Source organism: Pinus tabuliformis, chromosome Q, assembly GCF_031772625.1.
Source record: "Pinus tabuliformis cultivar Carrire ecotype Pingquan chromosome Q, CPIR1, whole genome shotgun sequence".
NCBI classification, from domain to species: domain Eukaryota; kingdom Viridiplantae; phylum Streptophyta; class Pinopsida; order Pinales; family Pinaceae; genus Pinus; species Pinus tabuliformis.
Genome location: NC_142296.1, coordinates 9,438,909 through 9,452,363, shown reverse-complemented (window position 1 = coordinate 9,452,363; position 13,455 = coordinate 9,438,909). Strand labels below are relative to the sequence as shown.

Here is a 13,455-nt window from a genome sequence, read left to right as displayed (position 1 = left end):
AATATACTTATCAAGCGTTTAAATTGAAATCAGCACAGATTCATCATCATTCCAATTAAGAGAATACGTAAAAAAACAATATCTTAACGTGAAATGCAACTCTAAAATAACAGGAATAGAATATCTTCTCTGGAGTGTATACTTGAAATAGATATGTAGATCCAATAAAATCCAACGAAAAATAAGGAGTGTATGGTCTCATCTTCTTGATATGTCCTCTTACAGCACTGACACACAGGAACGAGTCTTGTAGACTTGATATCAACAGTAATCACAGACGCCTTAATAAAACGAGTAGTTCATGAAATGAGTAGCTAGATAGAAAAAAATAAAACGCTGGTTTAAAGTTTAAACATGCATATATAATGAATGGTGCAGCTGATACACTTCTATGATACAAGCGTCTTTTCAGGCTGGTTGACACAACATAAAAAATCTGAACCGTCGAGAGTACTTAGATATGTAATAATACAAATTAGTTTCCACAGTTCCGTGAACATAAAGAGAATTCACGAGTCATCTAAGGCGTATAGCAAATTGAGTGGGCAGGATAGCTTGTTTTAGCCTAACATTAATGTGTAGAGGATGAATAAAACAGAAAGCCTAAAGTTCAATTTTACCAGTTACATCATGTTTATAGTTCTTCAAATAATGGAATCATATCACTAACTTATGCCATTCCCTTCTACTCACAGGTCTTCAAGACCTTCTGAAGATTCCCTTCATTGGGGCATCGGCACAAAATAGTCATCCCAAGTAAGAAGTTCTACAGTCATGGATAATAGTTGACGTCAACATTAATCATGGAAAGGTTTCACAAGACGTTTGAACACTTTGGCATCCACTTATTAAGTGCCAGTAGTGGTTGTCAAAGAAGTTCCACATCAGGTCTGTCAAGCATATACAGTTAGTATTGGTTTAGTTAGACCAGCCAAGAGAAAAACCCAACCAACTCCTGCCAAATGAAGGCCAGAAAGCTACCGCCAAGTTGTAGCTTGCTTGTATCCAACCTGGTATGCTTCCCAACCCCCTTCAGATTCTTTCCTCTTTGATGATGACCCTGAAGCTGCAACCGGTTGAAACACTCTCATCGGCTCTTCTGACAGGATATGGCTGCTACCTGGTAAAAAAAACTGTTTCATGTTTCCTCCCACTTCCCTGCCTTCGGCTTCATTGGGTGCTCCACCTGAATTTAAATCAAGATTTGGCCTCATTATTCCATTGGTGTTGCTTGTCCCTACTCCACTAGCAACACCCATCAAATAAGGTGGTTTTGTAAAAGATGGGATATTGGTAGGACCCAATATCTGCGGTGAAATTGGAGCCCCAAGGGAATCTACCATGTAAGGAACATGACCAGAAGTAAACACCGCTGAACTGATAGGAAAAGAGGATCCAAGTGCTAGTCCATTGTAGGGAAAAGATAATTGCGGAGGGGAATATGTTAAAGCAGGGGGCACAGATAACATCCTTCCCATGTTGCCAAGAGGAGAAACTGAAGATGGTCCAGAAACCAGAAAAGACTGCGCTGCATTTGGAAAATCTTTTCTGGTGTTACTCTGAGAAATATCCCATGGTGCAGCCAAACTAGAAAGATGTGCAGGTGGAAGTTTAGTGAAGTCTGCATCTATTTTGGGTCCCAAAATAGAAACTAATGGATCATCCAATCTTGAGGGATTATTATTGGATTTCATATTGTACTTGTATCCTGTTTGTTGGGAATCATAAGCAGAAGCAGAGGCATCTTCAAAAGAAATATTGTCATTCAAGTCAAAGTCTCGCATTGCAGGCCTAGAAGATGACGTTGGAGAAGGACTGCGATCTGGCTTTTGTAGTGCACCTGATCTCTCCACATCCCTCCAATCAGATGGTAAAGCTGGGCCACTGTCATCACTTTCACCAAGGCGATTAAGGTCCCAATTCAACCTTTCGGCTCTTCTACTTGAACTAACTTCTACTGATGAGTCACACGAGGGAAGACTAGTTGATGCTGGTACATTCCTTTCTCCACCAATTCCTCCTGAGAACAAATCCATGGCCACATTACCATCATCATCTGCCACATTCAGATCAATCTCAATTAAACGCCGCCCTGGCTTCAGGGGAGAATTGTTCTCCTCAGCAGATTGTGTTCTGCCTCTTTCAGGGGTCCGACGGGGCTCAGCTGGCCGGAAGGCACTAGTTGCTGCAGATCCCCTCCAACCAAGTTCTCCTTTGAAATGGAATGGAGATGTGGGAAGGGTGACAGGGCCTTTGGAAGCAGCTACCACTGGAATAGGAGTAGAAACAGTCGCATTATTGCAGTTGGAGGCAGATGCAGTTGCAACAGCAGGAGGGTGGATTAGCTCCCCAAGGCTTTCACCCTCTTCTGTTGGGATGTCCTCATTTAAATCAAAAACGCATCTTTTTAGTGTCTGCTTATGGTCATCAGCATCCGCTGTTTTTGTTTGAGCCTCACCTGTAATTGATTCTTGGGAAATTATTGTCATCTTACAGGATTCTGATTCTTGTGTAGAATTTTTCAACTTGAAGCTACAATGATCAGTTTCCTCGGATGCATATTTTTCTTGTGAGCTTTGATTGTCCTTCTCACTCTGTGCTTTGAAATCTGTTTCCTCCTTTGAAGAATAACAGGAATTAGTTATATGTTCTTGAGGCTCCTTTTCATTATAAACTTGGGCAAGAAAGAGATCATTTTCTCCTCCAACAGATTCTGTTGTGTTCAAATGCACAGGTTCCCCTTTCACCTCTTTTTCAGAGGAGCTGCATAGGGGTTCATTATAGCTCTCAACCTCTTGCTCAACTTCCTTAGCAACTTGCCTGGCAACCTCTAAAGCATCATCCTCAACAAACTGGAGATCAATTTCTGTAGACCTTCTGGCATCCTCTTCTGATTTATTCTGTTCAACTTCAGGCCACCTCTTTGAAGCTTTATTTCCTTCATCAATTCCAGTTGAATTTTCCTCCATATTAATCCTTGAAGCTGACTCCCCATAAAGGCTTGTCACCATGGCAGTATATTTTCTATAGTCTCCATCTCCAACACCAATTCTTGTATCCTCCTGGTTTCCAGCAGAGTAACTGGTTCCAGAGGCGTCCTCTGTGGAATTACTGTTTCTTGTCTCACAGCCCTCTACAACCCCACATTCAGACAATGGCTCTCTTAAACCTTTTCTGTACCTAGAGGAACCATCAACCGTTTTCAGTGGCATATAGCTTGGCTTATGGCCACTGAAACTACTGTTTATGGATGACATCATGCTTGTATTAATAGAACTTGAATCATTAAGTTGAAATCTTTTTTTTTTTTTAAATACACTCGGTTCTCTTATCCATATCAGCAATCTCAGAAGAAATTAGACACCCATTCATTCCTTTTGGGGAGCCAGAGTCAGGATTCTCATCTGATGCCTTGATAGGCACTTTAAGATCAGCTGATGGACTACATATTTCTTGTCCATGTATTGGTTCAGTTGATGCGACCAAGCCTAGCTGTGATTCCTTTGTAATATGCCTATCTGTTTCCTTACACATATGAGAAATACCTGTCCACTCACCGGCATGCACCTCTGACTTTTGTCCTCCAAGGTCATCCCCCAACTCCATGGGTTCTGCAGCTTCAGCTATTGTTTCTAACTCTGAATCTTTTTCTTTTGGAGAAGAATGGATACAAGTGGGTGGAACATCTTCAGCATAGTGCACAGACGTTTCTTCTGCATCAAGGCAGCTTTTATTGCTTGAGCTCTCAAGGTAACTTGGCTTAGAAACACCTTCCTCCATCACAACTCGATTTAGATTCATAGTTCCAACCTCTTTAGAGTCTTGGCAATCCTGCTGACAAACTGACATTGCCCTATCTTTTGCTTCCCCTGCAGCTAACCAATCTATATTAACAGATATACTATTTCGTTGGACTTTGCTTGCAGAAGCCTCTTCATCAGAACATCCTCCACAGTTACCTTCAATTACAGCAGAGTTAGCAGCCTTGGTGCATCTTAAATCAGTTCCTTCCCGAAGCATCCCACCTTCTCCAAAATGCACCTGCACAGAGCCATGGGTGGAACCAACTTTAGGTTCGACCAACACTTCCATTTCCACATCTCCTTGTTTTTTCCAAATATCAACCACGTTCCTTGCCTTTCTCTGAATCTCAATGTTTTTGTGGTTGCAGAGCTGTTTAACTGATTTCCCAATGCTGGATCCCTTTAGAGCTTCCTGATCCATGGGTAGCTTTTCAAGCACATTTAGCGATGCACAAATGAGCTCTTCCTTTTTATTTTCACTATCACTTACCTTTCCTTTACAAGCTTCTTGAATCCAATCATTCAGGGATCTAATTCCACCTACATCAATGAAATGCTTCAGACAATCACCCTGCTCTGTGGCAGCTATCAAACCTGCAATATTTATCCGCTTTGTGATTTCATCTGACTTATTGCTACAATCATTTTGCACTTGCTGCATAAAAGAAACCAGCTGGTCTACCCTGGAAAGGCTATCGAGACCACCTTTTGTATCAGGTAAGGTAGACACATCTACCCCCTCAACACTACGTTCATTTTTCTGAGATTTTGTACTACTATCTTCCAGCTTGGGAGAAGATATCTGCTGATGGCTATCTGAATCTTGCTCTGACCTGTGTCTCTTCTTTCCCTTGCTACCATATGGACGACTCCACTCAGATGAAACAGGTGAAGGCGAGGAAGGCCCTTGTGACTGGCCCTCAAGTTGTGTAGGTGATGGCATATCTCCTTTCTATCACGCTCCTTTTTGCTTCTGCAAATCATTAGTATTATGAGTATTTAAGATTATATTATTAATCACAACTGGAAAAAAAATTGTACGCTACAAACATTTACTGACACCATTTAACTTGTCATCCAGGAACAACATTTCCTCCATTTCAAGAAGTTTCTTTTGACTTAATTGGTAGATTATCGTTAGACTTTGACAGTCAAAAATTAGTAATAAAAATCATGTTCAGAGAGCTCAAAGTAAGAACATACAGCATTCTAAAGAGGTACAAAAAATTCACAAGAAAAAATAGACGTGCAAATACATTTGAAAAAACAAAACCAAAATCTGGAATAACATCAGGCAATTAAGAAGTTGAAAGAAAATTGAGGTTGGGGATTAATATGATTATATAAACATCAGAAGAATCAAAATTAAAAGAGTGTGTCTTGGCTGTCCTCTTTGCAGTAAACATGCTAAATTGCTAATACACCCCAAACATATGGAAAAGTGATGATTCTTTTTGTTTTAAATTCAACAGTCTCTTGTGACTCTGATCATGTCCTTGTTCATTAACATTCAAATATAAATAATAAAATGTAGGAAATGAGGTAATAAAATCCTGATTCATTTTTCGCCAAAGCAACATATTTCCAAAACCCTTTTATACAAAACATTATGGATCAAACACAATAAGTTTGATCTGCACCAAAATTATATTCTGCAATTTGGTCCACTTCACCATCCTATAAAAGGCTAAGGTATATTAATGTCCATTTGTGCAGGGTTAAGGTCACTGTACTTCAGAGTGATTTCATGAAAAACCACATTGTTACAAAACAAGAACAAGTCTCAAACATATCAAGTGTCACATACACTCAGAATGGAACTTATTGTGCATTTCCATACTAAGAGAACAAACTGTTAGGTTAAGAGAACTAGAAAACTCGGATTCCATCAACTACCATAGTTAAAAGAAGCTGTAACAGACCTGAAGATAATTATTATCCGTGACAGTTGTTATAGGTAGATAGCCTGGAAAACGGTAACACAGCTTGAGAAAATAATTAAAATATCCATTGTTCAATAGCAACCATGAATATGATTTGCATTATTATTGTGAACATGCCCCTTAGTGATTGAACATGAGCACAGGCCATGACCCTTAAATAGTTCTTATTTAATCATTAACATAACACAAACATTATTTTACTAGATACACTAAATGGAATCCCCACTAGAGATGCTTTGCCCTCAATGCACTACTGGAACTTGGTCTTCCTTTTGTGAGAAAAATGTTGTATTATTCTTCATCCAGGATGCAGCAATATCTTTAGCTGAATTTCTGCAATATTGACCACTGGAGGCATTGCTGGAACATTTTACTTGTTTGTGCCAATAATATACTATAATTACCTCAATTTCATAAGAAAAATCACCATTCAGTAAACCATTTCTCCCTGTAATTTCTGATAACCACCAAGGGAAAAGCTCTTCTAATTGTATCCCAATCAGCAGAAGTTAACTTATCTATAGAAATTCAAAAATATTTGGCATGACAAACTTGAGACTGTAACTCATGCTGCTTATCCAGTGAATTGACCCAGAAGTTAAAATTTCCCTGTGAATTTAAATTTAAAAAAATTATCTAGTGGCAATAATATCTCCTGATTTGAGGGGTGGCAGGAAAGAGAGGGAAGATACTCTGCCCCAATGAATATGAAGAGACCAAATATGCATGGCGACTAGGCACAGCTACAAACAACAAGGCTGAATTCCTATCATTGTGGAAAGGATTAGATCTCTCCAAGAACAAAGGTATTTGAAAGCTCAAAATGTTTAGGGATTCTATGATAGTAATTAGAATCCTATCTAAGTCTCTTACATCAGTTGATCCTTCATTACCTCCTGTAGTGAGAAGAATAAACCTTCTTGTGAAAAATTTTGAAGAGTTCTCCTTTTTTCATGTCCTAAGACATCTTAATGGAGTGGTCGATGGTTTGGCCAACAGAGGAGCAGAGTTATGCACAAGAGCATTAGAATTAAACAGAATCAGCAAAGGTCACATCCCCATGCCATAATATATGATCATGGACCATAGTTCATCAAAGGTTGGCAGTAGTCGGAAACATCACCTCCAGGAATTTATTTCTCACATGCACATTGAGCTGGCACTAAGGATTAATGTGAGCACACTTGGAGTCTTTAAACAAATACATGGTAAGCCTGGACGTCCTGCCCTTTTTCCCAAGCACATCTCGGCCAGATCGTTAGACAGATGGATGGCATCGAGAGTGCCCATAGGTTGGTATTAATGTCGAAGGGACGAATGTTAATCTCCCCACAGAGCCATTGATTCAATTAGCGAATGTTGGTTTGGATTCTTGCAAAGGACAGACCTGAGATTGTCATGGAGATTAGAGGAGATCCACATTTAATGGCGATAGTGGAGAGTGATGGAAGGAGTTCAGTCGATGCGGGTCTATATATGGCAATCTCTCTGGGTATTTTGCCAGCCATTTCAGTTTCCCTCGGTATTTCTCATGTTCTGGTTTGTTGTTATGTTGTGTAACGATGGCGTAGGAATGTGTTCAGGCCCTAGAGGATGAAGCGGCATGATGGAAGAGGGCAGCAAAATTTCTCTTCAAATTGTTGATGGGTCGCCTGCATCACCTGACCCGTAGGATAGAACTAATGGAAAGCAACAAGGAGGCAAAGGTGGCACTGAAAGAAGCTAAGTTTGAGAGCTTGGAGGCGAGCATAGAAAGGAAGTCCATTAGACTTGAGGCAGAATTGATGTCTCGCGGCACAAAACTTGTCAGTGATGGTCTCTTCGTAATGGTCAATGATCTTCTGACAGGGAAAATTGTCCTCAGCACCAAGGAGTCACAAGAATCGTCCGAAGGAACAACTGGAGGAACGGGAAAAGGAAACTTTGTCTTTCGGATCGACAAGGGTGAAGCCAGACCTTCTAAGCCAGCCTAAATTACAGTTATTTTATGTATTGCAATTCCATTTTGTTATTGGGTCAATTTTTTCGGTTATATGGAAGATATCAATGTATAATCTTAGTATAAAGAGCTCGTAGAGGCAACAAGACCCTACTCTGGATCTATTGGAACATGGAAGTTGCAAAGATCACAGAATTATGTTTTGTATTATATGTTGTTGTTAACACCTAATCTTTGGGATTAGGTAAATCCATGTAAATATTGTAAAATAAATGGAATTCGAAGACGAAGAGACATTGGGAGATGAAACCCAGTAGTATCCCTCTCCATGTATATATTAATGTTCTATCTTAATGAAAAATCAATCAAATTCGTGGAGTTACCTTCTAGCCTAACATGGTATCAAAGCCAACCCTTTTTTTAGCTTCCTCCTGCTCCTGCAACTCCTGCATTTCCTGCCATTTTCCTTTGCCCCTCTACATTCTATTTTTCCTCATACTCTATTTGGTCAAAACCCCTGGTGTTGTTGGTGCCTCTACACAGGATCAAATTGCGGACCTTCAGAACTGGTGCTAATAGTGCCTCCACGCAGGATGGAACTACAGACCTTCAAACTTTCCATTGGTGAACCCGACGTGAAACTGTGGATTTGATTGAAATTTTTGCATTGATGAATGAAGTTGTGAATACTGCATTAGAGCTCCGATATATGTTGCGAAGCGAATGAATTGTGATGGATCGTATGGTATGTGTTGAAAATATTGGGGGGGGTGAATCAGTATTTCTTTTTCAACTATTATTTTATCAATTGAAACATTTATATTCAAAACACAAGATGAACAGCACGTATCAATGCTTTTATTAATATAATCTTTGCAATAAAATAGATACAATATATAAGTGGTTGCAATCAGTTGCCAAGCACCAACTTGGACTTTTGTGAGGCTCCAACGTCCAAAGCTCCAACTCTGTTTTACCAAGGCAACAATCTTGGACTTAGGAGCACCAACTCCCAAGGACTTCAATCCTTCCAGTTCCTGAGACACCAGTCCCAAGGACACCAATCCTTTCTACTTAGGCACCAATCCCAAGGACTCCGATCCTTCTTACTTCTGAGGCATCAACCCCAAGGACTCTGATCCTTCTTGTCAAGGCATGTTTGATAGTAATGTTCTGCTCTCAGAACTCTTCTTTATTGAGTTTTGTCTGTTTACAGCTTCATTGTAGTTTCCATTCTACAACATCAATGACAATCAGTCTTCATATGAAAGAGTCTTTGCAACTCTTCATACTATCCACATAGAGTCTCCAACAGATGACCTCTGATAATGTCTCCACACAACTTTAGTGAGTCTACTATTAGCTGCACTAAGCTCTGCATAAGAACCAACTTTCTGTTCAAGCATCTGTTCTTATGTCACAGTAAATGCTTCAACATAATTGTTACTTCTCCCTTTAAATAATGTTAGATAAAACTTTATTCATTGCATCACAGAATTATTCTTCAGACAGCATTGTATACCTAATTAATTCTTTCACAGGGTAACACGATTAGCTCAGAAGCTCACCCTTCGAATGCCTCTTGTCCTGTTGGTCCTTCGGCCCTTTTTTGTTCTGTTGGACCCTGTAGCTGTTTCTATTTCCTCTAGCTTTTTCAACAACATTCAACTTTGCTTGTTCTTTGTTTTTTTATCTCCCTGATGCCTCTGACCGTCGGTTTCCTCTTTCCGTTGGCTCTTTGGCTTCCTCCTTGATCGTTGTAGTTTCCTCTGCCTCGCTTGATCCTTCGACTTCCCTCCTTCGGATTAGCCACTGCTTCACGGACACGTTATACAGAAGAGCAGACCATATTAAAAAGGAAATGATGCTTATAAACCAATATCAGAGAGAGCCCTTTTTCCTTTTAATAGCGTTCATACATAGAACTTTACTGTTAACGGAGATACTATACCAATCAGGACGGACCCACATGCCATGTCCCAATCGCAATCGCAATCGACTTTCATTCAGGCCTCCTGAACTATCGGGAGCGTTTCTTATGCATTTTGGCCTTCAAACCCTGCACAATACAAATATTCAAATACACAGGAATATATGAAAAACAACCGGCCGAAACGTTAAAGGGCAGACTTCAAATTTATTACACCCGCATCTATACCTGCATCGGGTCCGCAGTGTAATCGCAATCAGCAGTCGCAGCTTATCGCGCCATCCCTTTATAACTTGCAATGGATCACTTCCGACATGGCAGACGCGATATAGCATTAAGTCAATTGTAATGTTGCATCGGGTCTGCAACATATATCGCAATCGGCACTTTCAGGGTGGCAAGGCCTTAAGCACTTGCGATATGTCGGATGCAACATAACAATATACCAAACTGCAATGTTGCATCGGGTCCGCAACATTATCGCAATCGCAGTTTTAATTGTGACAAGGGCTTTACAATATATGCGATATTATTATCGCAATCGGTGGTTGGGGGGTGAACAACCCCTTTATTCATTGCGATGTGAGAGTCCCGATGGGCGGACGCAATGTTATATAGGGTTGTTGCTATAACCCATTCAGGTCCATGTATATACTCCTCCGCTCTTTGACTTAACCCATAACTTGATTTTCGCCAATATTATGTGACATCATATTGTAATGGTCCGTGGGTCTGTATATATATATCACAATCGGGGGTTTTGGGTAGTGGCACATAACCGAACCCGCCGATTATCATATCGCCGATATATATATATCTATACCGCCTCTATACTCCGCTATATATATATTTCTCCGCTCGATAGTGTATATCGATATACCTATGTTTTCTGCCTCCGATAGTGTAAATTGCCTTTATGTATAGGTTTTCGATATAACTATGTCTTCTGCCTCAAATAGTGTAAATTGCATATATATGTTATATGCTGCTCCGCCTGTATTTGCATGCATATATGGCCTCCGATAGTGTATTTGCATGCATATAACTCTTTTGTGGCATATATTGCTCCCGATAGTGTATTCCTTGACATACTTTGCTCCGATAGCTCCCGATAGCTCTGTTTGCTCCTCTGATGGCTCTGTTTGCTCCTCTTGGCTCCTCTTGCTCCAATGTCTTCCTTTGGCTTTGCAATGACCTCCTTTGGTGGCTTCTGCCTTTTCCGATATGCCTCTCTTGCTATGATATTCTGCAATACTCTTAAGCATAAGCGATAGCTTTGATATGCCTCCTTTGTTAACTACTCCTTTAACAGACTCTTGCTTATGACTTGGCTATCCTGATGACCTTGCTCATGTCTCTTCATGGATCTACTCTGCTTCCCCTTCATGGATCATCTAGTATCTAGAATATTGCCATATTGACATCAATGACAACCTAGGTCAACAATCTCCCCCTTTGTTATTGATGGCAATATTCTTCTTCTCTCCCCCTTTGACATCAATGGCAAAGGAGTGCTCTGGGACTCCCCCTATCAAACTGCTTCTATTCTTCATGAATGGTAGGTCTTCATGGGTCTGTGACTCCCCCTGTTATAGTGCTCTTCCTTTTACTCAAGATAGAAGGATTGATGCTTTATCATCAATTAGCACATTATTCCCTCTTCATGTCTCAGAACTACTTTATCATGGCTTCAACAATGCTTAAAGATGCTCTACTTCAATGCTTTCAATCAGATTGCAAATAGCCATACACCAAGTGTCCAAGTCCAGGTTTTTATGCTTCAATCCATATTGTTGTCTCCACAGTCAGAATTGAGAGGCCTTCATAGTCCGAATCAAGAGAAAATGCCACTGAAATTTTCTTTCTTGCCATCTTTCTTCAGATCCGAGTTCCTTTGTGTTTCTGTGCTTCTCCTTAAGTCACTGCCATCCAGTATTCAACATCATTGCATTTGGATGAAATGGTGAGAGGTTGTGCCTCACTGTTGTTGTATTTTCTAGGTGACCAGTATCAGCTTAAGTTATATTTGACTGCATGACATTCTCCTTTCTATGAGCCATCTTTTCCTTGTGTTCTTGTACATATCTCAGCAAGTTATTTCCGCTAGCAGATTTAGATATCCAATCTATGATTGTCTTTTAAATTCATTTTATTGATTTGCATCTTCTTTCAATGCTTTAGTTTTGTTATATGTTGCCAGTTGCTCTTACTTCAAACTCCATTCCAGATGTATCTGTTTGTTTGAAGATTGCCTCTATTAGTGTCCATAATTTATCTGTTCTCACATTAAATCCCTGAGTCAAGACATTTAGCATCTATAATATCAGCACCATAGTTATTTGCCCTATTTCTCTAGCATTAGATGACTTTCTCTGTTGCTCCAAATACTACTTAGTGATTAAGTGGAAAGCATCTTTAACAACAGTCCAAAGAATGGTTACAGGATCATGTTCTTCAATGGAGTACTCCTAAGAAATGATCTTTATCAAGGAATGATTGTTAATATAGCTCAACGGGGATTTCATAAGGACCCTTTCACTAATAGCTTCTGCAATAATGATCAAGAATCACAGGCTCCCCCTAACTGTATGCATCATCTCTTTTGGCAGAGTCTTCCCATCAAATGCTTAGATTGTCAAAATTCAGGCCAACGACATGTGTTGTTGGTTGGAGAGTTCAAGGGACTTTCGGATTGTATTTGCTTCCTTCTCCATACTTGTGCAACTTTCTTCTTTTGAATGGTTCTAGCTTGTGTAAGAGCCCAAGTTAAGTTACAATCACGTGCCATATGACCAATGTTATGACACTTGAAGCATTCTACATTGTTTATGAATAAGAATTCATGATTTCTTCCTGCAAAATTGTTTCTTGGAGATTGTTGGGGACCATAATATCTATCTTTATGAGATGGTTGGGGATCATAACATCTATCTTTACGATATGCTTTACAATCTTTTGCCATGTGACCAAAGTTTGTACAAGAATAACAATAACCAAAAAATGAACATTGTACCTGGGAGATGGAGATTTCCTTAAAGTACTTCTGAAGCCTTTCTGCCTTGAGATCCTTTGATGATAACCATTGCCTCTCGCATCTTTGACATCATCTACATTTCTTCTTGGAGCAGATTTCTTCCATTGTAGCCTTGATGTTTCTCCTTGCCTTTGCTAGAACTGGGAGCATCACCATTTCTTTCTGGCTTCTTCACATCCCTTTTGTTTGAGGATTCACCTGCATACCCAAGACCTGATTTATCAAATGGACATCTGTGATAGCTGAGCATGTCATCCAAGGCCTGAGAGCTCTTCAAGATTTTGTTCATCCCTTCAACCTTTTTCTGAGGAAGACAATCTCTTCTTCCAATCTTTCACACTCATTATTCTTCTTAGCAAGTTGTTTCTCAGTTTCTTCCTTGATACGAGTAGCTTCATCTGCTTCTATTTTAAGGGAGATGATATCTGACTTCATTTTGAAGATTTCTTCATTCTTTGCTTGATTGCTCTCCATTTCTTCCTTGATCCTTGTAGCTTTACATGTTTCAGCCTTGAGAAGCTTGATGTTAGATTTTAATTTGAAGATTCCTTCATCCTTTGCTTTTAGTTGACAGATCATGGTGTTTCTTTCCTTTCCTGCTTCATCAACCTGTCCTTCTATGACTTCCAATGCTTCCATTGTCTTCTCAGCTCCTTGTGCTTGTTTCCTTGCTTCTTGTAGTTGAGATTTGAGAGAGGAGACCTCTACCTTGTACTGACCAATCTCTTCTTCAAGTTTGTTCAAGCTCTTGTGCCTTTGTTCAAGTTGACTTGACAAGGTATCTTCCTGTTTCTTTGCTTTATCCA

General features: G+C 39.8%; 1 protein-coding gene across 1 annotated transcript; it reads right to left on the bottom strand.

Annotated features, from left to right (window-relative positions):
- Positions 1–430: 430 nt before the first annotated feature.
- LOC149218010 (uncharacterized) lies at positions 431–4,801 on the bottom strand. Its single transcript, XM_089383733.1, is given in 2 exon segments — positions 431–3,308; positions 3,310–4,801. Coding segments are annotated over 2 exon segments (3,768 nt in total). The 5' UTR covers positions 4,747–4,801; the 3' UTR covers positions 431–977.
- Between the last annotated feature and the right edge of the window lie 8,654 nt (positions 4,802–13,455).